The sequence below is a fragment of the Nyctibius grandis genome, chromosome 4 (genome assembly GCF_013368605.1).
Source record: "Nyctibius grandis isolate bNycGra1 chromosome 4, bNycGra1.pri, whole genome shotgun sequence".
NCBI lineage: Eukaryota > Metazoa > Chordata > Aves > Nyctibiiformes > Nyctibiidae > Nyctibius > Nyctibius grandis.
Window position 1 is genome coordinate 11,115,269 of NC_090661.1, and position 16,244 is coordinate 11,131,512.

The 16,244-nt window shown below is 39.2% G+C and overlaps 1 protein-coding gene across 4 annotated transcripts in view; it reads left to right on the top strand.

Annotated features, from left to right (window-relative positions):
* Window positions 1–16,244, top strand: part of GALNT18 (polypeptide N-acetylgalactosaminyltransferase 18) — a 253,855-nt gene that overhangs the window by 94,592 nt on the left and 143,019 nt on the right. For all 4 annotated transcript variants that reach the window (XM_068399285.1, XM_068399289.1, XM_068399286.1 and 1 more), the window contains exon 3: window positions 11,349–11,541. In XM_068399285.1, coding sequence (XP_068255386.1) covers window positions 11,349–11,541 — 193 coding nt within the window. The remainder of the gene's footprint in view (window positions 1–11,348; window positions 11,542–16,244) is intronic.

Here is a 16,244-nt window from a genome sequence, read left to right on the forward strand (position 1 = left end):
GATCTCCTGTGTTTCCACTTATTTCTTCCATGGTAATAAGGAGGTGAAGAAAATCGGTTTTAGAAATTCAGCTTTGTTACTGAGCATCGTGTAGAAGCAGTCTCTATTTCTGGCACCTCTCTGTTTCCTGGATGCAAACTGGTCTCTCATCTGTGAACTTCTGTGGTCTTGCACTCTTGCCTAGAAAAATACGCAATGTAACCAACTTACCTAATGATAAACTGTTAGGCAAGCATGAGGTTGTATGCATGGGAGTCATTTGTTCAAGTCCTCCTGAAGGCACCAAAGTCAGTGGAACTACTTCTGTGTGAAGTTACTGAACATTTGGCTGTTCTGTAAAATTAGGATTTAATTTGTACTTTCTTTTCTTTTCATTTGTACAGTGCTCACTATAATGAAATTTGATGGGAATTTTGCAAAATATTATCACAAATAACTAAAAAGTGGCCATTAGGTGCAATAGCATGCTGTCATTTTGGTCCAAGACAAGAAACATGTTAGTACCATAACACTCACAAAACGGCAGACACCAGAGATGATGAGCTTAAACTGGTTTAGCACTTCAGTTGACAGTCTGCTCTAATCAGCATTGCAGGAGGGTTTATTCCTGCTACCTAGAACCATGACTTGGAACAAGACTTATCATGCTGCTTGTCTGAAAAATTAGATTGGTAATTGTGCCCATCTCATTCCTCTGTTTCCATTACGGGTACCACTGCCAGTTCATGGCAGTTGCACTGCAGTTTGTAATGTCGAGATCTATATATCACAAACTGAAATAAGGTCGCCAGAGTAATTTTCAGGCAGTTTTTGGCAGATTATTATTGTATCATTAGACTACTGTTCCAAAAATTGTTGCATGTTTGCCTACAGGTTGAGTTTAAGTTAGTGCTTTAAGTACAGAATTTTTTGAAATGAGAAAAATAATTTTGCAGTTTAAAATGTATTTCATGTAAGGAAGACAACAGTAGTCCTTTCAGTGATAGTCAATAAATAATTCTTTTGACCACCCTTTATCTTGAAGGTTTGTAGTTAAGCCATTATGTGTTACTTTAAATCACAGATTGATGCTTTTTATAGTCTGGTTTCCAAGTGTGAGGAATGCAGAGAGGTATTGCTTTGGACAATCTTAAAAATGTGTTTTAGAAAGTCTGAAGATTTGGAACTGGGTACTCCTGAGTCTTCAGTATCCTTCTAGTGTATTTTTTGAAAATCAGCCTTTTACCCATTTGAGAAGACACAGTTGGTCTCTGTGGAACTATTGGTGTCAAGGGATACAGAAGGCCTTCAAAGTGCGGTATTGGTACCTGTTAGAGCACTCTATGTCTTCAACTGGTGAATATTATCAGAGGAAATTGGTTGTACTTGGAAATAGGCATTTTCTTGGATAATCTCTTTTCAGTAAGTTAAAAGCTTTTACCATAGTTCCAGGTTGTCCAGGCTTGTAGTAACTTTATGTTAACTGTGCTAGAATGATGCAGGGACCTGTCTAGCCTGATTCATATCCATGTCATAGTTTATGGCTAGAGGGGAATTTAATAGGCTAGTATCAAGAAGATATCTAGTAGAAACAACAATGGCCAGGATTTATAGTGGTTTCAGATCTTAATAGTCTAGTTCTAGTGTATACAGGAGAAATATAGAGCCCTTACCAAGACCTTGTTCCTACAAAGCGTTGTTTGCATGCACCCACACAATATAGTTTAGAGTTTGCTTGATGACATAATAATATTAATTCTATTTTTCTACTATATGTTTTATTACCCTGAGGAAATAACCACCGTAATAAAATTTGCTGGTTAATTAGCAGTTTCTAAGTTTGCTACTTGCAGTTCTGAGAGCTCTTTAACAAGTTCTTAAGAAGTCTTAAAAACTTCGGATTTCTCTTAGAAGACAAATTTTCCTGTTTCTTACCCTGCCCTGTAACACTGAGCGCATTTTGGGAATCACCTTCAAACATCTTTCTTCAGCGTAAAGTAACTTGTGCAATGACTTTTTAGGAACTGTTAGGTTATCAAAGTCTGCCGAGGCAGGAAACGTCCAACTCCTCTACGTGAATGTCTGTCCTTTTTGGGTGAACATACTCACGTGTATGTTATGTAGAACAGGCAGAGTTTTGTACAAATGAGACAAACATCCAGTTGTCAAAACCCGAAAACTGCCTATGTTTGCAGCCTGTCATCTCCATCGATCAACAATCAAATAAAATTAAGTTCAGGACATATAGCCCAGGTAAGCAGAAGGTCTTGCAGTACTCTGTACCAGTGACCTGCAGCCTTCTGGGACTAGTGGCTTTCCCTATGTCTCCTCCTTGGGAGGAGCATCTGGATCTCTTACATTTGCAAGTGCCTTGATCCTGAGCAAAGTGAAGCCGAGTCTCAGGTGACTGTTCAGCAAAAGTGAGATGCCTTCTGACATTTTCATGAGTTGGATCGTCACTGCAACGACTCACATTCTGTTGCTGCTCTACCTGCATTACTTGAAAACCAAACTTGCTGTACTCAGGCTGTCCGTTTGCTGTGTAAGAATTTGAATCGCTGTCATTTGCTTTCGGTGAGTACATGATAGCATCAATTTTTCAGTCTCTTGCAGTATTATTAACTCATTCGATTATTTCAGATCTGAGAAGACTTGATAGTATGAACTTCTTAATTTGAATTCAAAGATCTCATGGATCTTTCTATCACCAAACATCTATTACACCCTGGTATTTCTGATAAGTCCGTGAAAGGAAATGACAAATCAGTACATTATTGAGAAGGTGTGGCACAATTAACTTAATCCCTTGATGAGCGTGTGTTTGATAAATAGTTAGCTCCCCTCAGTCTTGTCTAGTGAACAGTTAATGGGAAAATCTAGGTGATATAAATACAGGGGAGAATGCTGTGGAGACACGTGGCACCCCTGCCCCGGGGAGCCATGCAGGCTCTCTGCGTAGTGTTTGTGTGCGCCGGTGTCAGTGTGGCTCTGGGGGAGACCCAGCCGGGTCTGTCCCAGGCTTCCCGAGGGTGCAGGGTTCCAGGATGGCCTATATGGCCAAAAATGAAAGAGCAAAACAACCGAGCGCTTTGGTGTGGGTGTGAATCTGGGTAAGGATTCCAAACTGCTCTCTCCTGCTCTTAGTTTATCTCTCATTGTGTCGTTCATATAGGGAAAATACAGTCTGATGGTCATGTTTCTAGAACTTGTAAGTGACTTCAGGGAGAGAAAGGGCTTCTGCTAAGCAGCAGAACCAGACTGAATTTCCACCTTAATACACACAATAAGCATAGGATTATTTCTCAGAAAAAAAAAAAAAATTCTCCAAGAGAATTTTGTTTTTTTAGAAACAAATGAAAATAAATGTTAGCAACACTCTAGTAGCTTACCATTATGTGTGTATATTGGCTGCACCAAAATGCAATAGTGGTAACATATCAATTAATAATAATAAATTGTGTTTCGGGTTCTCAAATATGTCAAAAATTTGTTGAGAGTTTTTGGCATTTCCTTCCATATGCGCTGTCATATACAGTTTAATCTTTAAAGTTTTGTACTGTTTGCATAGTATTTGTAGTATTATTGTGACTTTTTGACAGTTAGCTTTTCAGGAAAGGATCACCTTTTTTTGAGTTGATTTTTTCCCATTCCCTGTCTGTCTGATCTGTCCAGTGTTGACACTAACTACAGGGTGTGCTGAAATATGCGAAGACTGGATATTGACTTGAATCCTCTCTGGGTGGTTGTGTGTTTTGTATGTAGTTTGGATCAGATTTATTTTTTTTTTTTAAGATTAGGGCTTTGTTGCTTTTTGTACAGACAGACTCTGACAGGCTCTGTCAGTCTCTTTGAGGAACCATGGCAACTTCAGTATGACTTGCTGAGGCAGTGGTAGCAGAATTTGACCCACTCAGATATTTCATTTTTTCTTAATGCACTTGCATTGAAGTCAGTTGTTTGGGAACAAAACTAGACTCTGACAAGGGGAATTAACTTGAGTATTCAAAACAGTAAAATTCACTTTTCAGCACAGAACAGTATTAATGTTGACACCTTGTTAGCAGTATTGTGATTTTTTGGGGGGTGAGAGAATACATAAAATAACCTTTCTGAGGGAAGCTCTATCACCGTTACTGTAACTTTAGATCTTTGTCTTCTGAGTATACTTTTCTCCGTGGCTGATGCAGTGTTGCATCTTGGCAAGCTGCTTTTGCCGTTGCTTGTCAGTGTTTCATCACGCTGTACAAACAAGGAGGGAATGTTTTCATTTCAGAGGTTCACTCATCTGATAGAGAATTTATAGCAGTGACCTGCATGGGGTCAGCCTTCCAAGACAGATGTTGTTGGGCTGTTAATTATTAAGGATTCTGATAACGTGTTTGCATTAATTACAATAGACTTTGAAAGTGGGATCTTCCTTTGTGTATCTTCCTGTGTGACAAAATTTAGGTGAAGTTTTCACATTTCTAAAACCTACAGCAAGGCTTTATGAACCAATGCAAGTCGAATTTTTGACTGTTGTGTAGAATAGCCTCTGGTGAGAGGCTGTAGAGGGTGTAAATTGGCTAACAGATGAAGGGCAGAAAGGATTAAAGGATCCTGCCTTCCCCAGAAAGCTGAAACGCTACTGCCTGCAGGAAGTCAAATATAGATTTTTTTTTTTTTTTTGTGTACTGGGAGCCAGAGTCTGAGGCCATTAGGCCTATGAAAAAGTCGATACTTAAAATCCTGAAACAATTCCCAAAGTACCAGCAGAGACAACCTAACACATAAAGTTTCTGTGAGCTTCTTCATGGTGGTCTCAAGAATCTGAAGGCTGCTGAGGTTGTGTGAGAAAGTCAGTTCCTTCAGTTTCTTCAAACTGTGGTGCTCTATCATAAAAACATTTACTGGTCTATCCTGACTTCCCAAAAATCTGGATGCTGAATATCAAAGAGAGCTGAGGTTTACTTTGTCTTTAATGATAGTCTACTTAGATTTGCATCATGAGTCCACCTTGTAAGGTAAGGCATGGTTACTCCATTACCTCATTAATCATTGCGTGCTTCTTCCTTTCTAGGCTGGTAAATCACTGTCAAGCCCTGGAGAACTTAGAAGAGCAAGTGATCAAAGCCTTTCTGCCAACACCCTGGCATCGTTTCTAACTCATTTTTCTTTTGTGAGCAACCTATTACACCTGAGCATGGGTAGTTTTGCTCAATTATTGATGCCTTCTGCATGTCTTTACCTGACATAGGGGTATTTTTGCAGATCGGATATTTTTGCTGACTTACTGTCTATCCCTTCTTGTTACTGGCACTTACTGAAGCCAGCATATAAGGTTACACTGCGGATTTTGTAAAGCACTTCTGATACTGTGGAAGGCATTTTCACGATGGTAAAGCTTTGGTATGAAACACTGCCACTTTTGTGAGTAGGCCTGCAGTCAAATGAGGGGTAGAACCAAAACAAATCCTATGGATTGGTTACAACAGTCAACATGTCTGAATCTGTCCCTGCCACTATTTTTGCAGCCCTTTTCTGACTTGATCCTTTCTCTTAATTGTAAACCTATTCACGGTAACCTTTCTTAAGAAGAAAAGTTGAAATCTGACTGAAACTGAAAAAAATGAGTATTTCTCAATGAGCTTGAAAGGGTTTTATGGAGACAGAGCTAATGATATCAGTGTGCTTTTCTGTTGAAGCTGGCTGTTTTGTTAGTCCCGTCGTTCTCAGCAGTGTTGGTCTGAAGAGAGTTTCCTTCTTGAGGTATGCAATAGGCATATAAGTGAGTTTTTTACAAAACTTACTAGTTCATTATGCAGAACCATATTCGTTTGGTTACCATAGTGTAACTGTGTTACCAGAATTTCCCAGTTGTCATTAGGGATGGGCCTTTCTGCTGCCATTTTCTGTTGCATATTTTGATACGGGTTTTTTACTTCAAGGCCTTGTGGTACTATTTGTAGAAATGGTTAATAATAGCTAAGGAGCCTGTTCTTATATGGTGAAACTTCAAGGAGAGACAGGCATGAGAAATAATGAAAAACATGACAACAGAGTCAATTTAGCATCAGTCATAAACTGGAGAAAAGTTATGCAATGTACAGCTTAGGAAAATAAGAGAAAATATAAAAGAGGAAAAGAAGTGTATTACTGGCAGAAGTTAATGGTCTAAATTAAGCAGCACAGAGGAGGATAAAGCATGTGCAGTGTACTGACTTGTGAAGTACTGAACTCTTACTGTCATTATGACCTCTTCTGTAAACCAAGTAGTTGTTAATGGCAGGTGCATATTGGAAGAGAGGACAACTGATTTATTTTAAAGCTTAAAGGCTTTCATAGATGGATCATGCTACAATACAAGCAGCCACATTGCCAATTATAGATTTAGATACTAAATTGCTTTAAAAATTATTCCTTATAGATGCTTTGGTATCATTGTGCCTTAAGTACCACTGAAATTAGATTAAATATGGCAATATTTCTCACCCATTTAATCTACTAAATGCTAGCTGTTAATGTTATGACATGAGGTCACGAACTTATTAGTTAAGGCCATTGGAAACTTGAAGCAGCCACTGATGTTCTCATGATCTTTCTTAAATCTTGATAAGGAAGTATGAATGGGCAGGATCAGCACTTACATGGCAGATAATAAGAAATAGGTTGATGCAACATAAAATTATACTGATGACAAAACTGAAGACAGTCTTTCAAGAAAAGTCGCTCCTAAACCTTTGCATAGCCAATGCATCAGCGCTGTTAGAGGTGCCGTTCATGGTTCTGAAACAGAGATATGCATTTGTTGGGTAGAAAATATCCCCATGTAATTGAATAATTACATTATGCAAATAGTAATTAAATAATTGTATTTTGCCAAGATGCTTGAAGACTTCTACAGTTACAGTTGGATACAATAGTCTTCATTCTCTTCCTTTCACAACTTAAGAATGCTGTTGTAAAGTAAGTGGTTGTCCTGTACCACCATGGGAATAATTGCATTTTCATGGCGGGCAAAATGATTCCTGTGCCATTATTAGCTGTTATCAAATGATGTTATAAATATGCTTGGTGGTAATCAAGAAAATCCTTTCCTGAATTCATTACTGTCTGATCAGTTTTTTAATCATATTGTTCTTTGAGTACCAGTTGTATGAGTTGCCTTATGAAAACTGGCAGAGACAAATGCGTATTGAGAAAAACTAACAAAGTAAGCATAGGTTATAAATAGATAACAAATGAAAGAAGGGAGAGGAAGGAAAAGGATACACTGGTACGCTAGAGCAGTTCAGATCAGTAAAAGGAAATGCCTAACTTTGGATGGGATAAGGTCTGTCTTTTCTTGTTGCTTCTAACACATTGCTTGTCTGCGGTTCCTTACTAATAATAAGGGATAGACGTTTTGTTGTCTGTTTGTTTGCTGCTTGGTTGTGCACCCTCTGAAGAAAGCAAGTATTTAATTTATTAGCAATTAACACAAACATTTAATTACTAACTTGAGTATTAGGAAACAAAGACAACGTGGGGCAGTTCCTACTCTCCTGACCTTGGTCTTCTCTAATTTCCTTGTTTCCTCTGTTCTCTTTGCTGCTCCCTTGTTCCCTCTTCCTTGTCATTTTCTGCCCTTTCTTAAATATTTTTTTACAGAAGTGCCACCAATTTCACTGATGGGTTCAGCTTTGGCCAGCAGTGAGTCTATTGGGCAAGTGACTGGCACAGGGCAGCACCTGACCTTCTCCCACAGAGGCTACTCCTGCAGTCTCTCTGCTACCCAAGCCTTGCTGTTTGTACCCAATACATGAGAAAAGGCTATTGAAACCTCTGTGTGTGTGATTCATTACAAGGGCAGTGTTAATGCAAGTGCATTCCAGCTTCAATTACTAATAAAATATCTTTTATTACTAAGAGAGAATTGGTTTCATGTCACCGACAATCTGGATTTCAGTGGTGTCTTCTAATTTGTTGTCTCTGACAGTCTATATAATAAGCAATAGAAAGAGGAGAGTGAATTTCCATCTTGGAGGCTGCAGTCAGTGAGATCAGGTGAAGCAATAGATTTTATATTAATCTTAGATGCATACTAGTACACATGATCCAGAAAGTATGAGCTAAAGACACACACATGCATATAGAAAACAAACTGTGAGGTTTTTTGACTCAGGTGTGACCAACCCCATGCTGATGCCATGACCAGCCAGGCTTCTGGAAGGAGACTTCCTCAGCCCAGGTGTACAGCCAGCGGACATCTGTGTGATTTATCTTTGGTACAAATTGATTTAATGGCAAAGTGTCAGTCTGCCAAGAGTTAAACCGAGCCTCATGTCTGTGTACAGTGCTGCTCTTTGCATGGTGTGAAAAGTTAATGCAGAGAAGACCCCGCATTAACATTTGCAGCAATGTGCTGCAGGTGGTAAGCTTTCTTCCCACAGGAAAAATGGATCTGATCTTTCCTTTTTAGTAATAACTGAGCAGATAAATGTGCCTACCTTAGTATTGCTTCAGGCAGTACTACTTACTGGCTCACCTTTGAGCCTTAGCTTCCCATGATCATTCTGCAGTTGTAGAAGCAAGTGGTAAGAAGAACTGGCTGTGAGACTTCAGGCCAAGATCTGTTTTCAGAGACTAAGACATCAAATACACTTGTTAACTAGTTGAAAGGCAGCTGATGGTCTTATAATAATTGTTTTTATTTCTTGTGAGAGACTGTCTGAATAAAGTCACTTACCCCAAGGGTTTCCAGCCAAATAAAGGGAAGAAAGACTTTGTCATCAGAGATGTGTAATTAATTCCATTGATTGGAATTGCAATTGAAAGTTCTTGCTAGTGCTATTTTTCCTGTAGGACAACGTATTGAAATAACATGTTTGCTTAGTATATAAAAAATGGCTGCGTTTGGCAAGTGGTTTATTAGAGCTTGTAAACTAAATTCACAGATACCCATTGCTGGAAAATCTTAGGCTTGCAGATACAACCTAGATTACTGAGTGTTTTTTCAATCAGAAAACAGCAAGAGATTCATAGGTCACTTCAGAAAATACTCTTGCCCACAAAATCATTAGATAAAAATCAATAGATGCCTGTGTGAGTGTGATTTTGTGAAGGCAGTTGTTTCTGGGGTGACTCTTCATCCATGGAAAATTATCCTTGAAACTGTCCATAGTTACAAGTGCATATACTTGCACTATTCTTAGCATGAGTCTTATTTTTATTCAGATGTCTTCATGCATTGGTGTGCTGTTTGCATGCGGGTGGATCCTACAGTCTTCTGCCATAAGTGTAACAATAAATATAAAAGTTAAAACCTTCAGGGAAAGTGTTCCTGATTTGCAGAAATCCAGATTAATGTAACACACAGCAGGTTGAACAAATATTTGCATAGTTTTCTTGATTAGCATGAAGACACATGTTCTTGAAAAGTGCCAAGGAATGTTAATTTCTACTGGCCAGCATCGGGAACATACCTGGTCTAAGAATCTCTTATGATGTGAAGATAGTTTGTGAGATTCTTTGTATAAATTCAAGTTGTTTTTGTGGAGATCACGTAGCTGTCAAACAACAGATAGACATACCTGTGACTTTCCCTATTGCTGTGATTTTTGGACAGGTATTTAAAAACTATTCTGCTGTTCTTAAGTTAAGACCTTCTAAAGTGATCTGAATTTATCAGCTTTCTTAATTTCCATTGCAGAGTTGTACGCAAACTCACAAGCTCCACTCTGTTGCAGTTGTCTGTGTGGTAGCAGGGCCTGTCAGAGTAGGTTCCTCATTTGACTGAGGGTTTAGCATGTCTTTCATCTTTGAAGAACTGGAGCCGATTCCAGGATTCAGGCTGGGAGGTAGTACTGCAATAAGTAAAGAGACATTATGTATTTACAGCGGTTGGAATGTAATGCCGGGAAGCAAGTGTCCTTAGTTTCCTGTCAGTATTGTCAGGTGAAAAGGAAAACGTCTTGAATGAATCAAACAACTTATCTTCCCAATTTATGTTTTTGCATTTTGAGTTCTTTTTAGTAAGAGATCAAAGAATGTGTTTCCTGGCATTCTTTGGAGTCACAGTTCTGGTGGTATATACTACTAGTACATAAATGCTCTCTTTAGGTGTTTCCATGCAGCTAGCTGAAGCCAGCTGTCAGGTCTGAGGTGACTGTGTGGGTACCGAGGAGGACTTTGGACACAGCTGAAGTCTTTCCAAAGATTTGCTTTTATTTTTTTAAGTCTCTGTGTGACCAAACAGTTATAGTTTGTGAGTACAGCTCTTCAGAAATGAGAGTTTTTATTTATTTGGTTAGTTGTTAATGGCTATGAAGACCATTCGTAAATGATTAGGACTTCCAGAAAAAGAAGACTACTCTTCTTCTTTGTGAGTCATTGGTTTATGATGACAAATCGGGGCATTTGATCTTTCTTTATTAGTGTACTGTATATCATAAAGTGTTTACAGAGAGAGGGGGTTCTCTGAGTCAGATTGTGGGGTCACCTGAGTAAAGACTGAAGGGCTGGTTGGAGGGGTGAAGTCGCGTGGTTACAGAGAGCCTTACAAGGCACCTTGGACAGACTTGTTGAGCAACTAAATACTGAGAACAAATGCTGTGATTTCATTGTACTGAAACTCGTCTTAAATTAAGTTCTAGGTATATCATTTTCCATCTTTTCAGTTTGTTATAGCAGCCAGAGATGTGGCCTTGTGGAACAAAAGCATTTTATGATGACACAAATACTACAAAGTGGCAATCCCAGCAGTATCATTGCACACACCTAAATATGGACTACAAATTCAAATAGGCTGGATTGATAAACTGGACCATAAAATTATTGTGTGACTGGAACCGGTTTGCTATTTAAACATGGATGCCAAGTGCAGGGTTTTTTTCCTCTCTGTTGAATCTGTAGTTTCAAAGTACTTAGTTTACACAGAGACTTCAGCAGCCATTTTGTGTGTTCTGTACAGACTCTCTCTTCTCTTGCTTTGTCTTTTTGTTTCCCCTTCAAAACTTTAATCTTTTTCTAGCAAGATAATTCAGACTGAAATTAAATAGTTCATCTTTGTATATAAAACCAAAATAACATTCTTGTCTGATTAGAATCCTTTTGAAATTTAATTCATTTAGATATCAGTCCCAGCCTTTAGTCTGATTGTGATGAAAAATAATTGTTTTTAACTAACTGCATTTTGAATATTAAATTTTGAGCTTTAGGTGCTAACAGTTACACTGCCACAAGAGGTATGTGAGGGCATGGTATGTGAAGACTTACAGGCTTCTGTAAGCCAGCAGCATGTGCTGTTTTGTGTGGTGTTCTCCCTAAACCTATGCTTTTTAAAATAATGTACCCTGGAGCCTGTTGGAATGAAAGTCTAAAATAGTTTCTTTTGCCTTTGTCTTTTATAGAGGCTCCTCCAAAACTGGAAGAAAATCCTGCTGAAGCTTTCACTGACTCATCTCTCTTTGCTCACTGGGGCCAGGATCTCAGTCCTGAAAACAGACGTATCGCACTTAAACAATTTCAGTATTACGGCTACAACGCTTACCTGAGTGATCGCTTGCCACTGGACAGGCCTCTGCCTGACCTCAGGCCACATGGGTGAGTGCTGTTGTTCAACCTAGCATCGCAGGTCCTGAGTTGTAGAATCTGTTAGCTCTTTTTCACAAAAGAACAAAAAGTGTGATCACATAGAAGGTAGGTTACATACAATGACCAGAATGAGTAATTTCTATCAAATACATGAAGGCTGCAGGTTTCAGATGTCTCCTGAAACACCTGAGTGCCCAAATCAAGTCCTATTAAAATCCCACTAAGTATCTATTAAAAGTTTCCCAAGATATTTTGGAACCTTAATCTCACCTACAATTTACATTAGATAAGCAAGTGTTTTACTGCTAAAAGAATAACCTTTTAATGTTAAATTTCAGTCTTATCACACAATCTGACTAAGATAGGAAGAAAATAAGAACTGCACTGTTTGAAATCCAGAACTATCTGATAAAGATCAGTAAGCAGGCGAAACTGTTGAGCTGTAGTGGTGAAATACGCAATTCAGTCAAGCAGTGTGTACCAGCTGAAAGCTCATGGAGCCTCCTTTCCGGGGCTGTTCTCTGTGGGGAAGCATGCATGTCAGGCAGGGTATATGCCCACTGCTATTCCACAATGGCTCGGTGAAATGGATAGACCAAGGGAGTGAACAGCCTTCTTTTTAGGGCATTTGGGGCGTGTTCTGGTAGGACCATTCATAGGGACAGTTAATGCTCAGCTTTTTTTCAGCCATGGTGATACATCTGATCCTTTGAACAAACAGCAGCTCCAGGGATGGGGAAATGGGTGGAGGTAAAACTGCTTTTTTGCAGCTCGTTAAAAAATCCAAATCCGTAGAATAAACATCATGAGTACTTCCTGAATTGAACGAGTAACAAGATGTGAAAGGCTTCTTAGTTCCTTGCCAATTCCAAAAGCAATCCAGATGTGATCTTATGCACTTACTTTAACCAAATGTTTTAATAACTAAAGCAGTAAGCAGTGCCTTTTACCCTGTACTAAGTTGTCTGATATTGATGAAAAGATACGAACACCATTCCAGGCAACAGTTTAGCAATTTTAAATATATTTATGCTATATATTATTATATATCACATTTTAGAAATATTTATGTTGTGGATTTGCTGAAATAATGACTTTAAGGAAATCAAAGTCTGTACAATTATGTTTGTATTTTAGTTAAAACTGTTTAGCACTGTCTGTAGTGACAATCTTTTTTTTTAATTGTAAACTAATTTAGAGGAAAAAGAAATCTTCTGTAACTAACAAGACATCAATGACAGAAATGTGTCTGTTCTTATCTCTCTTTTGAAATTACTCTTCTGAATGATTTCAATCTAAACTTTTTATAACTATGGGTTTTAAAAATTAAAAAGACAGAGAAAATTAATGTTACTGTAGCTGAAAGAAATAAATTAGGGTTGGGATTTTAAAAGAAAATCCAGTCAGAAATGAATCATAATCCTAATTTCTGTGAAATTTTTGATCTTTAGTTTACTATCTGCCAGAAACATGTTAGGTGTTTGTTTCCATATGTTCACGGATGCATGCATACAAAATAATGGCTTAGTAATGGTAGCTCAGGAAGATTCCTCCCCCCCCATCATGGTTCAGGAGCAAATGGGTAATGTGACACTGAAATGTAGTAAATTCTGATACTGAGGGAAATGAAGTATGTTGTCAGGTAGTATGTACAGTGTTTGCTGTCTATATGGCACCCTGTGGAGTACAGAGCTACAGGGAATTATGAAAATCGTGTTGCTGAAAAGAGAATTCCCACTCCTGATGTGCAAATTCTCATTTGTGTGAGAGCACACACAAGGCTGTTGTGGGAAAAAAACCTACCCTGCAAGAGTGTGTTTTCCACTATAATAATCAATTTTTAGGATTTGTAGCACCTGTTTTTAAAGCCAATTGCATTAGTCACTTCCAGAGTCTATATAAATGTATTTAAATTATCCATGGGCAGATACTAGGCTCAAGCAGCATAGCATGGAAGCCAAGGACAGCTTGGTCTGAAGAGAACACACAGCAAGTGGCACAGAGACCAAGTTAATCAACTTTGCTGGACCTTAGTTGGTTGTGGTATTCCTGTTCTGACTGGAAATGCACAAAAGCACAGGTATGACAGAGGTACCACAATAGCTCTGGACGGAGTTAGCCTAGGTCTAACCAAGCTCATTAGGCTGGATTTAGCAGTGATTTCGCAAGAGTCAGTGTGACATTGGAATCCCAGCAAAGGCTTGTGGGCAGGTAGCTAAAGGAATGGAGTTCATATAGATATGTCTGTGCTCAGTTGTGGTCTATCATCTGTATTCATAACCTATCCTATGAAGTATAGGAAGTTGGAAAGACAACAGAAGTGTATGCATAACTGAAGTCTAATGTAATTCATATATGGTTGGCCCCAGTTGAGACTGGGAGAATTAAGTGATCTGCTCAAGAATGTGTGGTGTTAGTAGCCCCTTTTATATCGTACTGGTATGACTCAGCCTTGACCTTCTTTCTGCATGCAGTGCTCTGAAAATTCACATCAAAATAACTTAGCAGAGAAGCTCAGCCTTTCTCTGCAAGGTTCTGCAGTGAGAAAGGCCACTCCATGTATGTATTAACCTCATATTATAGCATAGAGGATTTTCTAGGGGTGATATTGTCAACATTTAATGCCATGAGAAAATCAGGGGACAATTAGAGATTGCTGAGCCACAACACAGCGGCTCAGCTGTGGAAGAGAGGGCAAATATTTGACCATGCCCAGTCCTCCAGTGTGGGTGGTGTGCAGAGGTGGGAGACCACATTTAGTAGTTAGGGCAGTGCACTCTGCCCCAGCCCCTGAACTCTGGCTTCTCTGGAAAAAAAAGACCATGAGTCAGATGGAAACATCCAGCAGATTGCAGTTGAGTGAGGCTGTGGCAGTTGTCACACCTTGCAGTTGGGACCTGCTGGTGTTTTAGGTACTGTGGAGTGGTTTCTGAGCCTGTGTACAGCCATGAGCCTCATGTCCTGTGATAAAACATTCAGAATTTGATTACTTTTCACTGTGAATATTTACGCTAGCACAGTGGAGTCTCCAGCACACTCCAAAATAATCTGTTATAATACAGACTACAATAAATAACTCCCCTGGATATTCCAGCCTCCTGAAGTAATCGTCACGTCCTGAAGTAGGCTCTGTTTTTGCAGTACTTGGTACAAGCAGTAGCGTGGAGTATTGCTTATACTGTCTCTCCCAAGGCCTCTGTTTACTTTCTGCAACTGAAATTGTGTGCTCTGCTGTTTACCACCCTTATGTGCATCTGTTAGCCCGCAACGTACCTACATCACAGACTAACAACTAACTACTGCCTCTAATGAGCTTGGAACCATCGAGGGAGGCAATGTTGCCCTTACTGTGTGCAGGAACAGGATAATACTTCTGTGTTAGTTATAATTCTGTTGTGCTCATTACTCTAAGTAGGGCAGGCAGTACCCACAAAGCTTGTCGTGAGTGAAATGTTGAACAAGCTCACAGAGAAAGACATTATTAAAACTTAGGTTGTTCAGGGATCCCAAAGCTGTGTACCAAATCTCCTTTTGAGTGGATGCACTTAGGATTGATTCTGCTTTGTTTGCCTGTAAATTTTTTGCTGCCTGATCCAGTGTGCTGAAGCACCTGTGGGAAAGAGAGATAACATTATTCTTTGCTTATGTGATGAGAGAGTGAGGGGTAGTGGAAAAAGAGGTGTGCAGCAGGACCCCAGCAGAAGAACTATTTTGCGGAGTTTTGCTCCTGCACAGCCTGTATGATATGAAGGAGCTGGCTGGTGGGCGTAAAGCAACTTTTTCAGTCAGTGTAACTGCAGTCAGCCAAACTTCTTTTGCGTTGGTAAAAAACACTATTGGTATGAAGAAGCAAAAGCAGGAAGGGCAGGGGAGGAAAAAGAAGCACTTAAAGCTGAGATGTTTTTTCTTTTCTGGAGATTACTAAATAGTACGGTATAACATTTGGCTTGTAGCAAGTTTGCCCTTTTCCTAGCTGAATCAGTGCTGTTTGGCATCTAGACAAGCACAGAGGAGATGTCCTGTTTCCTGTGCGGAGAAAGGCTTTGGCCATTTTGTAAGTACTTCTCGTTTCAAACAGTTCACCAGTCCCAAATTGGATTACTTTGAGGCTCAATTCGGCAAGGGATGATGGTAGAAGCCTTGAAGAGCAACAGAATTAGGTTTGTGGTAAAGTGGACACAAACAGAGCAGGTGGGAAATCCACTGAATGCAAATAGGACTACAGGGGAGAAAAATTAAACATTCACTGGTTGAGGAGAGTGATGTGTTTTAGGACAAAAGCTGTTTATATATGTACATCTGTCCAAGATGTCCATCAGCGTTATGGTGGTATATGCAGTCCTGAATGTAGTGTGCAAGACATCAGACTTCTATAAACCTGTAGGTTTTCCTTTATTAAAATTGGTGTAAGAAAAACACGTGATCTCAAATTGTGAGGTTCAGGCTGGGCATTTGCATATTAGCCTCTGGTTCTGCCCAAAAGCCAGCTCCTACGGACTTGCATTGCATAAGTGTTTGCTTCCACGTGTGTCTGTGAAAGAGTTCTGTTTTGCTGGGCTTATGTTAGTGATGGAATATGGATCCGTGTTCATTTCTGACTGAGTTCTTTTGTTTCTACTCATGAAAGAGGGCATAAATATTGCATGTTGTATTTGGTATTTCAAAGGAATCCTTTAAGAAGAGCACAAAAGCCTGGTACTTTACCTCTTGTA